The sequence below is a fragment of the Myiozetetes cayanensis genome, unplaced genomic scaffold, assembly GCF_022539395.1.
Source record: "Myiozetetes cayanensis isolate MyiCay16 unplaced genomic scaffold, myiCay2020 scf10, whole genome shotgun sequence".
In the NCBI taxonomy this organism is placed as follows: Eukaryota; Metazoa; Chordata; class Aves; order Passeriformes; family Tyrannidae; genus Myiozetetes; species Myiozetetes cayanensis.
Window position 1 is genome coordinate 15,644,431 of NW_026086605.1, and position 22,356 is coordinate 15,666,786.

Consider the following 22,356-nt stretch of genomic DNA (forward strand, 5'->3'; position numbering starts at 1 on the left):
AAATAATGAAGAAACTGGGAGTTTTCAGCATAATAACCTGTAAGTCTCTGACCCATCTAAACATGTGTTAATCAGTTACACACAAGTTACTAACAACACAAGGTCCCTGAATGATTCACATTGGTGCAAAGAGGTTGTCAGCACGTGCCTCTTAAACACTTGAGGTTTTGAATAAAAAATTGATCTTTTTCTTATACCTCTGGTCAGGGTTCATACTTAAGCCTAATGCTTCTGGTTGACCACACTCTTACATAGAAATTATGTAGCTGGAGGCTGCAAATGTTCTTACCATAAATATGGGATATATGAGGAATAATTATAAATATCATAAGATGGTACAAAGATTATAGAAACATTCAGCACAATCTTTGTGCATGTATATAGAAATCATATAAGGTTTTAATTTAGGCTGGACTGAGTCTATGTAAACCTATCCAGGCTCACAATACTTAATCACACGTGTGATACATTAATTGTTACCATTCTTGTCTTTTGCTCTCATCCCAGTTTTAGTTGCATAAGAGTTACAGAACTGTGCATTTTGAGTTCTAAGAGAATACTTTAAGTATTTCTGAAAGATATTTATCTGAAAATATAGACAAAGTTTTACAAAGTAACAAACTAAGCAGCAAGAGATCTAAGGTGCTGAGTAAGGATTTCTGCTTTATGAGTGACATGTACTACAAGAAGGCCTGAGAACAGAGCCAGGAAAACAGAACTCCAGAAGATTACTCTCAGTCTCAATACTTTGCTGTGTGGCCTTAAGAAAGCTCTCAAGTAAGTCCTGAACAAACGAATTATGGATGTTCTGAGGAACAGCTTAAGGTTTGGTTTTACAAGACCAAAAGCTTTAGGAACAAAAATCAGCCAGGAAAGAAATTCTGAGATCATTCCATCTATGCAGAGGTTAGTGTATATTTTGGTTTAGTCACTGCTTTATGGTCATTTTAGTAAGCGTTTATTCTAAAGTCTACCTCTAACACTACGAACTGCCTCAGCACATTTCAAAATCATATGACTTAAGATCTCTTTTTAAAAAAAAAAACCAACTCCCTCCCCCCTCAAAAAAAAAACAACCAAAACAAAAAATCCAAGACTGCTTTAAGCCTATTTATTGTATCTTTCCTTCAAGCATGGCCTTACAATAGTCTCAGCCTCAGGAATTCAGATCCAGTGAAAGAGAAAAAAAGATATCCAAGTACAGTACATGATCTAAACATCATTTTTCCATCGAGCTATTCTTAGATTTTGCTCTAACAAACCAACCATTCACAGTAACAAAACACAGCAACCTGGGAATGTTACAGAATTGCCCTCTGGTTTGAAAAACAAACAAGCAAACAACAAACCCAGGAAAAAAAAAATTGAAAACAAACTCTGATACCTTCCCACCAAGCTTCTTTGATTTTTCCAATACACAACATCTCTTTTTCATGTACCTGAATAAAACAGCAAAGCGACCCCATTTGTTTTCACTCACCTCCTGAAACCACCCGTTATGGTAACTAAAGCATCTGGTAGAAAGGTAGATACAGTATTCTTGACAATCAAAGTTACTGCATCTGCTTCTGCCTTAGATACACAGCTAACAAGGTCCTCATAGTAGAGAAACCCTGGAAATCAAAGGCAAAAAGTGCTGATCACTCCACGGAATTATCAAAATCTACACTGCATTATGCAGAGCCCTTGTGAATAGCCACCTGTCATCAAGAAGTCAAACCACACAACTCATACCATGGGCAAGGGAACCCTATCTAATGGCAAGAACTAAGAAATGCTCCATCATGACCCTGAAATTACAGGATGTTGTGGGAAGAAACAAATTTTGATCCAGCCCCTTCAGGTTTTCCTTCCTCCCCACCATTCCTGAATTCAGTCTCTGTGATCTCTCTTGGGTGTGAGGGATCACAGGCCAGAGACAGCCTCTTCCTTCCCTCATCATTGCCCTTAGAGTTTACATATATTTTTGTCATTATTACTTGTCAGGTCATTTGTCAATATAGCAGTGACAATAATTGCTCCACTTCCTGAGAACCTGAATATTTACAAGTTATTCTGGACTTCCCTACCAGCTCCCACCAATGGCATTTTTGGATGCTCTGCTTTAAAAGGCAGCCTTCCCAAAATTAAGGTGGATCCTACCTATCTTATTTTTGATCACAGAACTTGTGTTGCAATAGCCCAGTTCTGTAAATTGTTTCATGTTTGGATATGATACATAAAAGAAAAAAGAACAAAGAGACATGAATGTAGTAAAGTTGATCCAAGGGATTCCGAGGTGATGTAAACCACATGAATTTAATGCAAAAATAAAGTTACATTATTATAATTTCACGTTATGTAATATTTTTTCTTAATTGAATTAATTTCTTTGTTTAAATGAATTCCTTTATTTAAGAAAACAGCACAAACACAAAAAATCTATGGGAAAGCAACATTATTCATGTGACCACATTTAGCATTTTAAAGCTCAGATGTGCTAGGATTATAGAAAGAATTTTATAAGTACTTTATTACAAATCTTGATTTATCACTAAAGTACAGCTGCCTTGAAGGAGACAGGTCTCCTCTGAAAAGTAGTTTTGGGCTTTCCAGAACTTTTCCAATTTTTTTTTTTTCCAATTTTCACAACCCGTGTAATAATAAACCATTAATAGTTTTGTGTATGAGAGATTTCATTTGGTATTTGTGTAAGCAATTTAAAAGTATGCATATTCCTATGTTTTCAATGACACCATTTTTAATTAGCAGCTCTGTTAAACCTAATAATTCAGTATTCACAAGACCCTGCAGCAAGAAAACCGATGTATAAATAAACTTTGTCTCCTCCTGTGATTCTGTTACCAAGTTCTTTGAGCACTGACATAGAAATTTTTGTTACACTTTTACCTTACCTGCTTTCTGCATTTTGGACAGCTTGAGGCTCTTGTTAGCTCTTAACTCTTCCACTGTTCGCAAACCCATTCTGAACCATTTCTCAGATGTCTTCACTCCCACTCCAAAGACTGAAGTAAATTGCTAAAATCAGTACAAAAACATACATTTGAGTGTTGTTTTCTAAAGAAGCAGTGAATTAATAATAAGTAGGTAACAATAAGGTTTCACAAGGAAAATAATGGGCATAGTTAATTCTACAGTGATGATCTATAATAGTGTAATGCAAACATACAGATTCAGCTTCCCTTCTTTGCATAGCTATATTGAGCAGAGAGCTGGTTTTATACATGGAGAATTCTCATTAAAGTGAAATCTAAACAAGAATACAGTAGTAGTCCAGTACCTTTATGTAATTTACCTAAACGCACACTTTTAACTAAGGTTTGAAATAAGGGTAGTATTTATTTTTACTCCATTTCTTAACAGAAATACAAAAGTAACATTAAGTAGCTGTATTCCCTTTCACTCCCTTCATACAATAAGAGGTGTCAAAAGACCATCCATACTTTGACTGACATTATGGTTTTGTATTACACGTAGCACCAGCTCTCAGTTGTATAGATGATGTTGGTGTTGTAGCACTGCTGAGAGACGGGGTCAGTGGGAGCCCTTGGGATCCTGAAATTCTGCACTGAGGACAACTGGGTCTCAGTGCTACATGGAGAAAGATTATAAGTACATAAAGGCAACTAATCTATTCTTGCCCATCCCTGGAAGTGTTCAAGGCCAGGTTCGATGGGGCTTTGAGCTACCTGACCTAGTAGAAGGTGTCTCTGCCCACGGCAAGGGAGTTGGAATGAGATGATCTTTCAGATTCTTTCCAGCCCAAACCATTCCATGATTCTTATATTGCATTTTATAAGATATCTGTTGGAGGTCACTACAAATATTGTTTTCCAAAAGGCAATTCCATTTCAAGTAAAAACTAACTTTTGTTTTCTTGCATATTGTAAATAGCCTTATGATTTTAAGTCCTCACATGAGCCAAGCTAAATTCCTATACATCTTATTTGGAGTACACGTGTCAATATTTTGCTTATTGGGAAAAAGAAAAAAAAACCAAACAAAATAAAACAAAACAAAAATGCCCAAATCTACCAGTCTCTGAAGGTTTTGTGTGGCTGTATTCCATTTATTCCAAAGTAAATTTGTACACTAAATTATTCCCCGCAAAAGGATGTAAAGAAAAATGTCACAGTTGTAAGCGTTATTCAGTGGATCAATATCGCAGATGAACAGTGATATAAAAGCAAGAGGGGAAACTTTCATGCTTGCTTGAAAGCACATTCTTTATGTTCAGTTTGTCAATACCGAAGCTCTCCATAGTTTCTTTGTACTTTTAAGGAATTCAATGAGTAGCTGTGTAAGACACAAATAACTGTAGTTTTCCATTGAATCTATAACCTCTGAATTCCAACCATGCTAGTTTTATTTTGTGTTTTTCTAAAGAGATTAATTCTTTGGAAATAATTAAGATAAAGCAAAGAGAAAAATTAAAATCATGGATAATGTTAAATAGGAATAACTCTACATTTTGCATATAATGGATGAAATTACCTATTCTTTGTCTGAATCGTAGGTGCTTATGAAAGAATGTGATTTTTTTTAATGCTTAGATTGCTATCTTTTAATGTTTTTGCTAGTGCTAGAAGATTTTCAAAAGGGTCTATTACTGGGTTTTGAAATGATTCTAAGAGACTTAATTAATGCCGGGATAGAGAACTAAAGAAAATGGATTCTACGCCACTGTTCAAATTTTTAGGGGGGGGGGGGAGAAACCACTGCATTTTTTTCTTACCATACAAAGATCCATTATTATTTGGTATATTTATAGATGTCAATTGAGAGATGCTGCCAGCAGTGCAGCACAAGTAGCAGGTAGCCCATTTCTCCAATTATGTATTCAGCCATTGCTTTTTTTCAGCTTGTGAAATAAACTACATTTATTACATTAATTACATATAATAATATACATTATTATTCATTCTCTGCAGCATCCCCTCCATAAGGAGGCAAACTGACCATGTCAATTCAAGTATCCTACATCTAAAACACAGACTGTAATTTAATTCAGTCATTTGATAACTATGTTTCTGGGGCCAGCAGTGATCTTTTAAGTCATGATGAGTTATGCAGCAGTCACCATGACCATGCTGAACAGTAAAATCTAGGAATTCACTAATATGAGATTCTTCTTGGTTTCCTTAGAAATACATAAAGAAACTGGTGGAAACAAGTGTTTACAACCAATTTAGCCAAAATGTCAAGACATTTGCTTGGCCAATAAGTTCGTTTACATTTTGCATGTGAAACAACGCATAAAGAGTATTTGAGAATTTTTCCTCTGATAGGTTTTATTCTAATCTCCAAGAGATTAGAACCCCAAAATATCAGATTTGATGACTGATCCTCAATCATGCAATAGTGCAATCGTGAATTAATAAGTCTGGTTCATGAATCCTGCTATACATGTGAATCTACACCTCTCTTCTGAATATTGCTAGAGATTCATCAACAACTGTCCCTGGACATCAGTTCATACCTGTATCATAGGTCAGAGAGAATGGAAGAGCCTTGTGATAGCTGAAGTAAAAGTAAGTAATGCAGGGGAGAGTTAAACAGTTTCATTTGATTTACTCTCTGTTTTAATTTTTTCTGAAGACAGAAACAGTGTTTTTATAGAGACTAAAACTGCAGATAAAATTGAAAAATATATTTGTTCATATATATAGTTTATATATTTCCAATGAAGAATTCAATTAACATTTCAGAAATGAGAACTGCAATATTTATGTGGTTTAGATTCCCTGCAACTATGAAGTAGTGTGACTATGACTCTACAATCTGCCTAAGACAGAAATATCTCCAGTCCTCTTCCTTCTGCCTCACACCAAAGAGAATTATAACAGATTTGAGTCATCTTCTTCACCTTTTCTTAATTTTCTTAATGCCAGAATAAGATGTTATAGTGTCAAAATGATAATCAACTGAGGCAGAAATAAACCCAACATTATAGCAAAGAGTATGCATCACATTAGCTTTCAGGAAAAGGGGATGGTTTAGTTCAAGCTTAAGAGGAACTACATATGCATCATGTTAATTAAAACTAGAAAATGATTTCACCATTATTCCTTACTCTATCAATTTCTCGATCACCTTTTCTTTTTATTTAAGACCTTTCTTTCTTTGCACTTGATATCAATTGTTCCTTTATAATAAAATCAATGGTTATGTCTAAGTTCTACTAAAGGGAGGGAAATTTTAAACTACAGCAACAAAACTCAAAGGATTTACCTTAAAAGCCTTGTATCGCTCATCATTTAACACTTCTTTAACTCTAGAACTCTCTCCTTCTTCAATAATCCCCTAAACAAAGAAAAATGTTACTTATACAAAATAAATTTGAAAAAACAATTGTAAAATCTTACCACGGTGATAAGATTTAGTAAAACAATCTAAAAGCAAGTTTTATCAATCTGTACAAACGTGAAAATAACCTTTAGTTAACATATTGTTTTACTGCATTAGGATCAAATTCTGGAATCTTTTTAAAGACAGAAAATTACTGAAGGATGAAGGAGAAACTCGAACCACAGAATAAATTTCACTGTACTCATTTACTCATAAATTTACTCAAGGATGAAGCAGAAACTGGGACCATGGAATACATTTCACAGTCCTTATTTACTCATAAATTCACAGTCAGATAGCACTTATTTATCATAAACTATCAATGACTTGTCCTGAAAATTAGATTTCATTATTTGGTTCAGTTTACTTCTCCTAAAAATAAAAGCATGTTAAGAACAAACATATTTTTTCTCAAGTGTACAGTTCTTCTAGTTTTTCTGATAAAAACTAAAACCAAAACAAACATAAAGCCCCATCAATACAACCCAAATAAATCACCCTATTTTCTGTGGGATCATAACTGAATTCCCAGCCCCCAGGTAGTAGGTACAAAAAGCACTGCAGAGGCTACATTTTTAACTGGTGGAATGAGGCAAACAAGGAGCATAACACTCAGCAATGACCCCTCCAGACAGCTGAGACCCTCTGAGCAGCTGGAATAACAGCACCTAAGATGTAGGGTCCTGAAAAGGCTAAGAAGTAAAGAAAAACGTAGGGAATACTCAAAGTTCCAAGAAGAGTGTAAAGTTCATCCATCACCTGGATAAAAGGTTTTGCTACAACTATATATAACTTGCTATAGCAAGGTAGGACTTAACATTAAAGTACTGAAATATTTAGAAGTTTTGCAAAAATAGTATTTCTAATAAAGCATTCAGGTGAGCAAAGGGCAGTAGTCACATGAGCAAAACTGTTAACAGTTAACCTGTTGTACCCAAATCAGTGTGAGCCTTTAAAAATGACATGTAAAGTTGATACTGCACTATTTAACACTATTTATTCACTAGTTACCTTTGTTCCTCAGGGTGGGGATTCCATGGCAGAACCTCATGTTACTACAAAATATTTCCAGAAATCATTTCATTCTTAGTAACAAGGATAATACATCCATATTACAGGAAATACAGAAGGCTGTTTACATACACACAGATATCAGTGCTGCTCTCTGTGACCTCTAAATGTAGATCTGTAAAAGAATCAACTGACAGATAATTCAGAAGTACATTACCTCAATGACATCTCTGACTTGGTCTCCTATGCAGGGCAACCCTTGTATATCTTTCATTCTGGTTACTGGAAATGGAAGATATTTCAGCAAAGAAGCTGCCCTCAGAAATTCCAGGCAGAATATTTCATTTTCTTTGAACTCATAATTTTCAGCCATTATCTCAAAGGCATCCTGGGGTGAGGAGAGGTAGAGAAAGAAAAATCAAAGTTTCATAAAAGCTGAAAATATTCAGTATATTCCTTAGAGAGGTTACTTTGTATTCTAATTCAAGAATTACTTCTTTACACTAGCATGAAAAGAGAAAGTTCATTTAAAAAATAAAAAACCCAGTCTAATTTTCTAACCACTTGAAATTTTCCAGGAATCATAAAAATTTTATTTTAGAGAAAAATGTAAGAAAATATTTTGACCTGTAACAAACTTGAAAATATTTTGTGAAGATCTTATTAAATCAATGTGAAATAGAGCCATAATTTTTAGAATTATGCACAACCATAAATAATCCAGCAGGCCAGTATGTGACATCTGCAATTTCAGACATAACCAAATATGAGTCTGTGGCAATACTGGAAGCCACCACCTTCTTTTTGAACGTGTAGCCATGCCTCTATTTAGTAATTTAGGAAACCAACAGTCTTTTCCTTGTTTTTCAGATGTATAACCCATTCAAATAGAAACACATTTTCTTTATGGTTCTTCAGCTGTCCAAGGTTTGGTTTATTTGACATTACACTCAAAAATATCTGGAGAAAGCCCACATAAATTTTTTATTTTAAACTATCCATATGCAATTTATGCAGCTTTGAGGTTTATCTCCCTCCTTATATAGATATATATCCATCTATCTATTTTGATAGCAGCAATTTTTAAAAATGAAATGCAGGGAACAGACTGCCCAGTGGTATAGAGGTATTTTTTTGTTGTTGTTTCCCATTGTAGGATACGAGGTTTTGACAGAAAACAAATGCTGCAAAATAAGTTCGTGAATAACCTAAGAACTTATGAAGGTTTGTAGCTGATCAACAGCTGGAAATCCAAGTTCTTATTGAAACCTTTCACAAACATCAAAAATTTTCAAGACTGCAAAATTAAGTGGTTACTTCAGAAATGTTTAAAAGTGTTCCAGAAGAGATTTTCACTGTTCAGAATATTTACCTAAAACATATCCCACACTTGGCCATTCAGGGTGCTCTTGTGCACGGTTCAAATGGCAGAGGGCAGGCTAAGTAGAGCCCAGGAACAAGCCCAGCCTTGCAAAGAGCCTGCACTGCATTGCAAACTGCACTCCTGCCAGAGACGCCCGTTCCTACTCTTCAGGTAGGCTCTCGAGCAGCTGGCAAATCCCAGCCTTGTGTTCCACTACATCAGTTGCTGCTCATCCTTCCTGTTTTCCACCTTACTCCTGTTTCCTCTGTGACCCACAAGGCATCACAAAAAAAGCCCCCGAAGAAGTGGCTGTCAGTTTGCATCTGCCCACAATTACCACTTCAAGGGGCTGTAGCCCAAGTGCCTGTTCAGAAATGCTTTTGGAATGAGTAACACCCTGTGATACGACAAAAAGAGACAGCAAATGGCTTACCAGAGCAATGACTACAGAGGATAGTAGGAAGGAGTAAGATTAAACTTCTTTTTCCTGCCCTCAGTGTTTATGGGATCACTGTTCATGTTTAGCCTCAAATTTCATTTAATTTGTAATGAATATATAGTTTGTACAAAGGAAAATAATTTTAGATTTTGCTTTGATTTTTATCTTACCATTACTGTGCTTCACAGTCAAAGATAAAGCCAAGTAAAAACCAGCAGGCCTTGTACACCCTAAATGCTACATGTGTAATATCTCCAGGTGAGTCTGTCTCCAGCCCACTAACTGATGTGACAGCAAATCCAGCAAAGTCAACTCTTTATTACATATGTGGAATAGAGAATGGCATCTGTCACCCTGCATTGAAGGAATACTGCCTGATTTAAACAACAAGATTTTACTTTAGCTACCATAATTTACATTGTTAAAACAGAACAACTTCCTGAAATTAAATGTACTTTTCACATATTACATTTCACTGTTTGGTCAGTTGTAGAAAAACAGACCATCTGACATGATGAGTTGTTTAGATAATAAACATTATATTCTCATTGAAGCAAAATGAAGGTTTTACTCAAAATCTTCAAGAAAACATTGCCTTTACTGACCCTAGGATTTGCAAAAACTTCCCTCTTAAAAAAACAAAAATGAGATCTTACTGAGTTTGACAGTATCTCTCTAGAAGAAATAGGTAACTTGGCTGAACAAAACCACTTTCCTTTTATATGTGTGCACTAATATGTTAAAGGGTATAAAAATAATCAGGGCTTGCTGCAGATAATTTGCTTTATTCTGTATCATCAGTATTACTTCACTCCTTGATCTAAGAATCAGTCACCTGTTGTCTGTCTCACTGGAAGAATCCTTCCTTTAGCTGCATATTTATTTATCAGCTACCCTGATTAGTAAGGGCTGTGCAATTCCATTTTCATAACATTTCATGAAAGACTTCATGATAAAGACAGCTGTTTAGCAATATGCTTGATCTGGAAGTTTTGACTACTATTCACATTCAACTAACCTTTGGGTACAGGGAATCAAAGGGGAGAGGAGAGAGTGCTCCTTTGGGGGAGGGGAAAAAAACAACATAAAAACCCAACCAAAACAAAAAAACCCAACAAACCAAAACAATCTGAAAAACAATCTATTAGAAAAATAATGCACAAACCTTAGCTTCCTAACAGCTGTGTTTAAGCTCTTACAGTTGGATTTATTCAGCTGCTATTCTTTTTTCCACGTTTAAGATTTTTATTTATTTGACAGACTATGTTGTACGCAATTACATACTTTTTGGTGAGAGACAGGTGCACGTTATAGTTTCCATTTAGAAAGAGAACTAATGCAGGAAAAGGTGAAACTACCAATCTGAGGTCATGAGCAATATGGATTCATCCCAGTTTTTATATGGAAAAAAAAAAGAGCATAGAGAGTATTGCAAAGCAAATGGGAAAATATATTTTACAGGTGGGGTGACAGGAGTCAGATGTTTCCTCTGCTATGGGGTTTTTCAGATCTCCCAAGTTCTTACTATTTTTATCCTTTATCAGCTTCAAAAATTCTTTCCTACTAGGCAGTAGAAGATGCTGATTTTTGCTTCAAGTAAGATTTACTGTTCCGCTCTCAAAATTACGACTACTTTTGCTTCCTTTTTCTCTCTATAATCTGTACATATGAATACTCAAGAAAGCAGTGTTTGGCAAGAGATTTCCTACTCCTGTTAGCACTAACAGCGTTAATCAGAGGCAGAACTAAAAAGATATAATTGCTACCTTCTTGTTAAAATAGTCTCTACTGATAAGATTGTCAGAAAATAGTTCTCAAAAGTAGCTGCTCAGCAGTTTGTATTAATGGCAGATACTGGCAAAGTCATGCTCTTGATTAGGATGCTCAGAAAGTCTGGGGATGTTTTTTTCTCACTCCCTACAGGCAGCCTCTCACATGCACATCTAAACAATTGTGTTCTACACCGAATAATCAGCCACTGTGATAAATGTGTCTGCATATACCAGCACCACTGCTGCTCTAGAGAGGTATTAGTCCCTTCCTACTAGCAGGAGGGCAGTTTTCAGAAAAGCTGTGTCACCATCGCTGTTGAAAAAGACAATCTCATGTAGCATTTTCCTTAGAGGTTGTTGATAGTCAACAAGAAAATATAATCAAAGCATTTTTATGATTCTAGTTTGCATTTTTCAGTGTTTTCCTGCCTTTGTGAAGCTCATTAAGCTGCTTAAAATAAACAATTAAAGATTATTGAATATTCATTATTCGCTGTACAAAAAAAAACCAAAACCAAAACAACCAAATGTTGCCTGCAACTAATTACAGATTTGTCTTTTTAAATAAAACTGCTTTTGACGTTCTTTCTGATGAAGTTTTTTAAAGAAAGTAATTGGAGGTGCTGTCTATTGAATAGTATAGCTCACAATGAACAATATTCCATAGGGAAAAGCACATAAAACTCTTATATTAGCTAAGAAAAATCTTGCAATCTAGTAGATCTCTGGTGAAGTTTTCTTACAGTGACATAAAAAGGAAAAATTACTGACCCCTCCTTTAATGTAAACCTTGCCATCATATTATCAATCAGATTAACATTCAGATTTCCTGTTGAAAAAGTACCAGTTAAAAGGAAACTAAAATTCTGGACTTTTACAGAACATGGGATTTTCATAATCTTCAGGGTATTCTGCAGGGTCTGTTCTAATTCAGTATGATAGTTGGCCTACATTTCATTTCTTGAGTTATTGCAAATTTTACCTCTGTTCCTGAAATTGTGGAAAGTATGTACATGAGTCTTGGACTATGGAAAAATCCCAAAAGTACACAAAAATTTTATTACGGTGTTAAAAATAAGGAAGATGATAGATATAGATACACAGAAATTTTGAAACTCATTTCTAAATAAGATAAAATGTCATTAACAATGCAAATTTCCCATAAGCATCTTACACATGTAAAAATGCACACCAAAATAACATAAATGCTAAAAATTAAAGAAGTGGAACCAACACAAAGAGCAAGATTCTCAACTAATGTATGAGAATGATTTCGGGAAAAAATAATAATAATCCATAAGGCTATGGTGGTTTCTGCCATTTGAACAGCTGACCCAATAACATTCACTATGAATATCAGAGTAAAAGTCATGCAGAAAAGCAAAAGATACTTATGGTCCCATGCTATGCTTCATCCTATCCTGCTCATTTCAACAAGACTGCCAGAGCAGTTTCACTGCTATTTGCAAAATAGTCTTCAAAAAATTCAGATTAAGACTCTGCTAGGAAAAAAGTCACCAGTATTACCATACCAAAAACCATATTTTAAATCTAATCTGTTTTGTAAAGAAATCATTACAGCTTCATGGACAGGGCACTTGTCTTATTCCCATGCCTACATTCAACTCCTCTGCTGTGAGACTTTGGAAAGCTGCTTCACACCTCCCTGCCATTGCCTCTCGTTATCTTTCGTTCACTGCCTGTAAAAACTGTGAACACTCCAGGGCTTGAACCGTCTTTTACAAAGTGCTTGTACAGCATCTCTTATAAAAAAGGCTCCTATTTCACTTGAGCCTGTAAACACTACTGCAGCACAAATTAAAAAAATATGAACATACCATTGTACGGGTAAATTAAATTCACCAAAGAGCTAAACAGCAAAGTGTGATTAAAAAAAAAAAAAAAGGAAAAAACCTTCATGATACCTCTTTGAAAAACTACTATACTCAGAAAAGCAATTTGAGTTAAATTGCTTTCCCTCTCACTAACTGTTTTCTACTCGAAGTTTATTTAGTAAATTATAAATCAAAAGGATGGATCCTAGTTCTCATAACATCAGCGTCAGCAGTGTTTGATACCCATTCAAAACTGACCAGAGTTTTAGAATGCCCCTTTCATTCAAATAATCCTTACTTTGTGTTTCAGTGGAAGATATATACGGCATGTGAAAATGTTTTGGATAGACCAACAGAAAAAATAAATACATTCAGGTGCTTATTCAAAGAGAATTAAGCAGTTCAAACCAACCTGTAGCCTCGACTAAACTGACTTCCAACCAAAGGAAATAGTTCATTTTTTGTTCAGTCTGATTTTTTTTTATCTGAACTGAAAAGCCCAATATTTGCCCAGATCCAAAGATTTTAACATGTTATCTTATACAGCTGGAGATACAAGGAGGTTGAGAGAATAATGTAATAGCATAATGTGCACGATCTCAGGGTCTATGCATTATTAGAAATAAATATGTTATTGAAATAAATATGTTAGATCCAGTTGCTCCTCCTATTAACCAATAATATCAGGTTCAGTGGAACTCATGAAAAGTTTCCATATTTTTCCACACAATGTAAAAGAAAACAATACAATTGTGATAAAAGATCTGCTGACACAACACAAAAATGCAGTTAGTGTGTTAATCACATAACAATGCCCTAGATGAAAAACATAGTGTGATAAGAAATATAAAATACAAAATATTTATTACACACATACACTAGTCCAAGAAAGCAACACAGACTTCATGTATACATAAAAATTTGGATTGCTGAAAGGTACAGCTATATTTATACTCTGTCTGTATTTTAGGCAGCATCCTCCCACTTACCTTAAAAATCAGAAGAGAAATTTACTCCTAGGACCAAACCATCAGTTAATTTTGAATAGGTATACACTTTCTAAACATCTAAGAAATTTGCAATTTTGAGGTGCAGTCTGGAGAATTTTTACTGAAGTAACTTATGTCAGTAAGACACTACATGTTATTAAAAGTATCCATTCAGTTAGTGGTTTTCTACTGCACAGCTCCCAAGTTCATTATAAAGCTAAAGTTGAGGTTCTTCTGAGGTCTGTTTTAAAATGTAATAATAATAATTACTTGAGCCACTGGCATAACTGATACATGTTTCTGTAGATAGAAAAGAAAAAAAATTTAAAAGGAATATTTTTTGTCTGACAGAGTGGAAAAGAAGCCAGGCGTCTTTCCCATGCTAAACATCCACATTCTCATTACCATGAGTAACAGCCAAAGCAAAGTAACATTCAGTAGCATTAGCAATAAGCCTCAGAATCACAGAACCATTTGCCTCTGACTTAATTAGTTTCTTCTGTAAGAATTAAATTGTATTTTCCTCACAAAGAATGTCTTTCTGAGTTTTATTGCAGTCTGGTATTAATATTCAAATCCAACAACCCCTCTCAGGCACAGTAGAATGACTCCTTTCATTTTAGCACAGGAAAACACAATGCAGCCCCCAAGTGTAAATTTTCAGTAGGAGAGGGAGTCTAGCTCCAAACAAGCCAGAGAATAATATTGTAATATTATATTCCATAATAACATTAATGTTTAAGACAAACATAAAGGAAACATGCTAAGGTACAGACTCCACTGAAAGGATTTGCTCTTTTGTTTTGCAGCTTTACCCGTCTGGACAGCTACAGTTCACCTGTGGAGTCAGGTTTATGCATTGGGGTGCATTCCTGGAACACCCAAATCAATAAAGCCCATGGCAGTGGTTCTCATCCTACACACCATGAGGCCACAGCTCACGATACACAGTGACCCAAAGACAGCACAAAGCCCAAGTCTGAAGCAGTTGGGTTTCTACTCCGTGAACTGACACACAGTGCTGCTGTCTCCTCCTTGGCACACAATCTGACATACTTACTCCATTCCTCACATAACAAGCCCTAACACCTCAACAGTTTATGAAAAATAATCTGGCTGGGATTTGACCCATACTGACATAATAACGAAATCTTGACATCTGCACAGTTTTTGCCAACCCTTCTGTGACTTCTTCCATGGTATAAAACCAGTTTTTTGCAACTTTCTGCAAGTTATTTTCTGTCTATTACAACAGAAAGGAAACATGAGAGAGTTGAACACAGACATTGCACATTGTTTATTAATTCACCACATTGTCCTCACCAGCTCTCACCAAATCTCTGCTATTTTGTTTTAATAAGTGGTCTTTCAAGGGGAAATATATGCAGGACTCAAGACTAAAATTACCACTAATTATCAAAATTTCTACAGAAATCAAGTGCCCAAAAGTGCCTCTTCCAGAAATATGCACATCCAAATCCTTGAATGCATGTCATTGCCTACTAGTGACTGTTCCAGTGTAACAACCCCACTTTCTCAAACACAACTACTACTTATTGGAAAGGGGACATTGATACAGCGTATCAGGGCAAAGTCCAAGAGTTCATCCAAGAATGCATAAGGAAATAATAGTTTTGTACCCTTATTATAGTCAAGATCAGAAAGCAATTTTGTCAAGCTAACCGAGGAAAACAGAAAATCTGTAAGAAAAGGGAACAACCCTGGCTCACAAAATAAAGTTGTTATAATAGAATACTACCATCAACGCATAACTCAAGATGGTTTGGACCCAATTTTCAGAATGTATGGTATTGAGCCAGGGAAAATCTGTCATTTAATGGTTGGCTGCCCACAGCATGCACAAGTGAATTATGCCAATGCTTCAGTGCATTTGCTAAGTGCTTGCACTGAAAAATCTGTTGGAACACTTTTATTTGAGGACGTGAATTACAGGTTTAATATAAGTCCGACTAAACAACAGCAAATCTAAAAATCAGGCTCCTGTGATGTTAGGCAGACTAACTGGAAGGCCTGCAGGGGAATGTGCTAGGACTGGCAGTCCATAAACACCCAAACCCTTCAGCTGTCATTGCAAGCTTTGGTTGTGAGGGACAAGAGCAACAGCCCTAAGGGGTTCCATTACAAGTCTCAAGATGCAGATGTTAGGCAGACTCATAGGCATTATCAACTTGACCAGTTGCACCTCCAGAAATAAAATACAGCATGAACTCGGAACAGTTGCTGTCAAAGTATGAAGATGAAAAACTGGCACCTTGGTTGCTACAAAACCTAATTCCTACCCAGACTCAGAAAAGTTTGATATACAGGACAACAGAAGGGAGTCTTGGTGCCCTGCTTCTAATGTGTTCAGCTAAATTAATTTATAAAATCCAAGTTGTACTCTTACATTAAGACCGCTGCAATGATAAATCTGGAAGTAATTTAGGGACCAACTCTGTGAAACACACAAATAACAGAAACCACTCAAAATGCATATGTTCACAATGTTAATGATAATTAAAAATCAACAACTTTGTGCCTTATAGGGCAACCATTTTGCTTTGCCATTATCCATACTAATAACTTTTCATTTTTTACCTTCAGAATGTCTGACAAAATGTTGTAATACAGAAAATTCAATAAGGAGCTGGACTCCCACATTCCACTGTTTTCAGGAAGAGTAGAACTAAGACACTTAATTCCTTTTTCTCCAAGAAGGTTGGTATTTTACATAACCTTTTGGTCATACTATGTTTGGTCTGACATTTTCCCCTACAGAAGCTTGTATTTGATCTTTGTAAACAGTGGAAAAGAATAACTGCTTTGAAGAGGTTAAATGGTAACATTTGCAACCTTTTTTTTCTAACAGGAGGTGGGGCACAACAGCTGTTCAAAGGAAGCAGTTTGGGAAATGTTAGAATCGTTGGAGTTGGAAGGGACCGCAAGAGGTCTCTAGCCCAACCTCAGGCTCAAAAACTCAATCATATTGGTCAAAAAGGGACTTTCATTAAATAAGCAAAGAGTTTAACATATTTCAGTACCATAAACAGTATTATACAATTGATACAATTGATGATTATTTCAAAGCATCACCACAAGGCAAATTTTAAGTTGTTTAATTTTTAACTGTGCATTCCCAAATAATTTTGGAGTTGCTTGTAGGTTTATCTTTAGTTCTGAATTCTCAGAGGTTTTAGTATTTACACTGTAAATGTTTTTTATTCACAAATAATTGGTATCCATTGCTGTTCTTTTCATATGGAGCTTACAAATAATATTTACTTGAAAGATTTGTGTGTATTTATAGTCAGACACACAGCAGAAACCTAAAAATTATGAATAATAATAAATAATAACAAAATAAATAATAAAACATTAGAAAAAATGAAGTGTTTAATGTTATAGTTGAAACATATGCATATAAATATGCCAGATGTATCCAGACTATGCTACATTTGAGTCTCTGACAAATGTTTCCTATTTCCTAGTGGTCACTGAGTACCTCGAGCCAGCCAAGAGGAGCCATTAGGCACAATAAAACTTAAGAGGAATTTAGACCAGAGGACTCAGGCTCTTCATACCCACTGAAATGTGTAATGTTATGAGCATTAACCAGGATATAAGACAGCCTCCAAGATTTTTAATTAATTAGACAATTCAAGGGGGGGGGTGTCATGTTAAAGTAATTAACGTGCAATCTGTTTTCATAACTACAGAACTGAAAATCTAAAATTTAGAATCATACTTTGAAGAACCAAACCCCTGAGCAAACTGGAAGACAGCATAGCAATTGTGAAGTATCCTGGACTGACCTAAACCAAGGTTTTGCTTATTATCACTTTTAACTTGTCAAATAAGACTGTGATGAAAGGCTAAAAGACATATTCAGATTACTGCTCTATCATTTGTTCTAAAAATTCATGTGTTTACAAGCTATTAGTGTATTTACAGATCCACTGTGTTAAGCTTTCAGCAATTAAGCTTGCACTCAATTTTAATTTAAGAATGGCAGATTTATAACTGTTTTTAATTGTTACTGTGCTGCCTGTTTACTCCCAAATTTGCAGAGGGCATCATAGAAAATACTGATGCAAGTACTATATTAATTATTTTACTTATACTGGCTTTTATTTCATGGATGGAAAAAGTATTACCGTGAATTTCTTGTTGTAGTTATTTAAAGTTGTCTTCCTCTGGCACGAATACTGAGACACTTTTCTTGCAATAACTGATGGCACTTTCAATTCAGGTGTATTCAAAGGAGACTGACATTGCTCCTAAAAAAGTAAAAAAAAAAAAAAAAGGGTTGATGACACACCTGTCAAATGGCTTGAAAATACAAAGAATACATTTAGTGGGCCCAAAATATGTACTTTTAAAGAGAAGGCAAGTGAATAATAATGCTCCTACCATCCTCCTAGAAAAAACATTTGATTTCACATTGCCTGCACTGACAGTACCACTTTATCTGGTGGTTACTGGGATTTTTGATTTTCTGCAGTAAGCTCTTAGGGAGTTTTCAATTGCACTGCCATTAAAAAAAAAAAAAAAGTCTGTCTAAATGGTGTGTGTCTCTACTACTCTTACTACTGTAGTAAGATTGAAAAACTACAAAGCTTTAAGGTAGATAAGCTCAAAAGAACAGAAAATTTTCCTAGAAAACATTAGATTATTCAATATAAGATCAGGAATATTAGACCAAAGAGAAGAAAAAATTAAAAAAGGTAAATTCTCAAATAACTGACTTTTTCAGTCTGTAGTTAAATTCAGTGGTGGAGGAAAAATGTTTATATGACTTGAAAATAGGGTTTTCTCCCCTCTTGCAGGTAAAATGATAAAAAACTTTTTTATTTGGATTTAATTCACTAAGCTAAATGTTCTCTTTTGGGGTCATTTTAGAGTGAAGGAAACATTCATAAACAGCTACAGAAGAGTAATGCCCATCCTTTGCTCATTCAACAGACAGTGTTCACCTTACGATGTGTTTTTTCACCCAATCAATTCCCATACACGCTGATCCAATTCAGACATCACTTTTAGATGTTCACTGAAGCAAGGAAAAGGAGTCAGATCCCAAATCTCTAATGGGCATTACCTAATCATCAGGCAACCCACCTCTGAAGGATGGAAAAGGAATTCTCCTGAAAGAGGGGATACAGAGACATAACCCCACTGGCAAAAGAGTGCTGAGCACGAGTCCTCTTCATGTGAGCGTTCTGATCGTGTGAACGTTTCCTGATCAGTGTTCTGATTAGGAAAAAGACAATCTTGCACTAGTTTTTCTGCTGCCTTATATACCTAATGCCTTTGCTTTCATTAAATATGCCAAATCTGAAATCCTTTAGAAACACATGGTGTCCTCAGCATTTCTGTGTATTTTTTGCTATTTGTCATCTTGTCTAAAAACTTCGGGCAGATCTGTCAAAAATGTATTGCAGTGCATTATCCAGAGCCACAGGGAAAGGGTTCAACAACAACAATAAAAAAATCACAAAGACACACAGAAGAAATTTTTGCCCCAATAATGGCATAATGAGCCCTTTCTCCTCCACATCCAAAGATACAGACAAAAGGCTTGCAAACCTATAAACATGTGCCTTCACAACCAGACCCACACACACATATAATTTCATGCTAAATTGCCTTTGTATTTGATACAGAGTAGTTAAATAACAGCATTCACACACACACAAAAGGCATTGCACAACTGAAGGAGCAGTGAATTATATGGTAGTTTTCACAATATACAGTGAAAAAAATAAAGCCATTTTATGTGTAAGACGACTCTTGGGAATAACCAAAATGGGTTTCAGTCAGGATCAAAAACACAACTCATCCACTTCTGCACACATTCGTGAATTATATTTTAAATTGATTTTAAATCATATAAACTATGATTGATGAGTGCTAATATACTGCTTGAAGTTATAGTGTCAGTTGCAAAGTGAACAAACAGAATGTTACTGAATAGAATATATAATAAGCTGTTGTCTTCATTAGGACACACACAAAGAACAAGAGCCCTACATGCAGCATCACCTTCATTGTGGATGAAAGCAAAATTAATGCAGAAAATTTATGCATTTAAGAGGATGATAGACTGGGCATTAACATTCTCTTCCTGCCTTGGCAAAGATATTTGAGCATTTTTTTTTAATCAGTAGGAGTTTCATGTTTAACTAGAGGGACTTGATTATATATAACAACAGAAGAAACTTTGGAGAGAAATCAACAGCAAAAATATCTATCAAACAGTAGGTACTATAGTCTCATTTTTAGGGAATGTTATGATGCCTGCATGAGAACCATAGAGATCATCTATCAGCAGTAGGACATGAGCAGGATTGATATTGCTTTTTGGTGGGAAAACCAGATGGGAAAAAATTGTTTGTACAGATTATGGGACAAACCTAAAGTTCCGTCAATAGCAATTACAGTATAGAACAGTGTAGGGAATCCTGGAAACTCACTGCACCAAAAATAATTCCTAATACTAAGAAGAAACAATTACATAGATGAGAAAAATATAAGCATTAAAATTCCTTTTTTTTTTTTTTTTTGCAGATTACTACATGAAAATGAAATTCTGGTACACTGCACAGGGGCAACCACTGAAAAGTTTCCAAATGTAGGCTACTTAATCACTAGAGCTAGTCTGAGTTTGTACCCCACATCCAGGCTGCAGTAACAGTGAATGTCACTTGCTACTCCTTCACAGTGACATTTTACACATGGCATAAGCAGGAAAATCAGCCTGTACCACTAACATTGCTTTGTACAGCTGAGGAACTTCATTACAGAATTAATCTTGTGGGGGACTACTTTGCCCTTTGTCAAATTATTTTTTTAACACATAGAAATAACATTAACAAAGAAGTATAATGATATAGGGAAATAACAGAGAGAAAAATGAAGCAGCAGTGAATAAGGTGCACAGATACAAGCAGCCAGTAGTTTTGTAAAGTCCAGACAGCATTGATCAAATAATAAAGTCCACTGATACCCAGCATTTTACAAAGAGGTGGCAGCCAGTTTATAAGTTTCGTTTTATTTTCTGATAAACTCTGACTGACAGTATGAAGGATCTCTTCCATTAGTTGCAGCCTCTCTCTTTCAGAAGAAAACAGAGTGAAAGGTTTCAGAAAATGTTAAATATGAGTTGCCTGACACATGATAAGATGAGGGATCAAAAGATGACACTTCCTTTTCCTAATGTGGAAGAAAATCTTTTGTTCAAAGAAATAAATCTCTTTTGCTTTCTAGGAGGAAAAAAAAACAAAAATGAAAAGCAAACCAAACAAAAAACCAAAACCAATCAAAACAACAACAAAAGAAAAACAACAACCAAAAAAAAACAACTAAGACCACAAACAAACTAAATAACTATGAACTTTGGGGTTCTCACTGAGGAAAAGGCAGACAAGATGTAGTCACAGCACAGTTCTTAAGGCTGCTGAATGTGCCAAGCCCCTTATGGTTCTCTTCCTTTTTGTCCCTCTGAAAGCTTCCCCTCTGCCTCTTTCTTTTCCACTATCTGGGAAACAGCTGTACTTTCTAGTACATTGGGATGCCCTTGCATAATCTCAATGTCCACATCCTGCTATTGTCCAGAATACCCATCTTCTTGTGGTAGGAAAGGTGCCTCTGGACAAAGACATACATTTGCCAGAGAAATATTTTGAATTCCCTTTAAAGCGGATGTTCAGCTACCATATTTCCAAAGGCTATTAAATCAAATGATGGCTATTAACTATAAAAGTCAACTGTTACCAAATGAATCAATAATAATTCAGACCATCTTAGATCTGGTCAACCAATCTTTTATATGCTATAAATCATTAACATCAGAGCATCTCTCGGATCATTCGCAACAACAGAAAGATGGACTTTAATGACAATTGTAATTAGTATGTTAGCTAATGGTCTGTAACTCTGACTTTATTTCCCTTGTTTTGCATGGAGAAGGGTATTTCTTTCCAGTAATGCATTAAAACAAATGTCCTGAATGAAGAATGACCTTCCAAATACACTACTTTAAGATCTGAAAGATGAAATCTTACTGCTATTGATATTAATGGGAATTTTACCACTAACTACATGTGGATGAGATTTCACCCAAAACATCCCCACACTGCAATCCATTCCTTTTACCTCAAAACCTTCATTATGTAGCCCGAGTTCAAGGTTTGTTAATTCACTTTCATTTCACATTTTACAAGTCTGACATAATGGACCAAATTTGTCTTCAGTGAAACTCCAATTAAATTACATTATGTATGAGTTCAGTCTAGTACTTAAAAAGAAAATTAACCTTTACTTCAAACCTTCCTTGTTTCTCAAGGCAGAAAAAAAAATTATCATGGTGAAACTGCAACAATAAAATTATTTTTAAATTTGCTGCACTTCCAGAATCCTTCTGGGTTTTTCTCCTTGTTTGCTTTACCAAAATGTTTATTACTTTAGAGAAAATATATAATTAAGATTGGTCTTAACTATAAGATTTAAAGTTAAGGGTACAGCTGTCACTGGCTTCCTTATTGTACTCTACAGTTATTAGCATGAAATCTTTATGTTTCAATAAAAACAGAAGCTCTTACTT

The 22,356-nt window shown here is 35.3% G+C and overlaps 1 protein-coding gene across 1 annotated transcript in view; it reads right to left on the bottom strand.

Annotated features, from left to right (window-relative positions):
* DNTT (DNA nucleotidylexotransferase) overlaps positions 1 to 22,356 on the bottom strand; it is an 87,570-nt gene that overhangs the window by 59,142 nt on the left and 6,072 nt on the right. The window contains exons 3-7 of the mRNA XM_050337910.1: positions 17,912 to 18,034; positions 7,577 to 7,747; positions 6,232 to 6,303; positions 2,895 to 3,018; positions 1,481 to 1,613 (exon numbers count right to left, since the gene is read on the bottom strand). Coding sequence (XP_050193867.1) covers positions 1,481 to 1,613; positions 2,895 to 3,018; positions 6,232 to 6,303; positions 7,577 to 7,747; positions 17,912 to 18,034 — 623 coding nt within the window. The remainder of the gene's footprint in view (positions 1 to 1,480; positions 1,614 to 2,894; positions 3,019 to 6,231; positions 6,304 to 7,576; positions 7,748 to 17,911; positions 18,035 to 22,356) is intronic.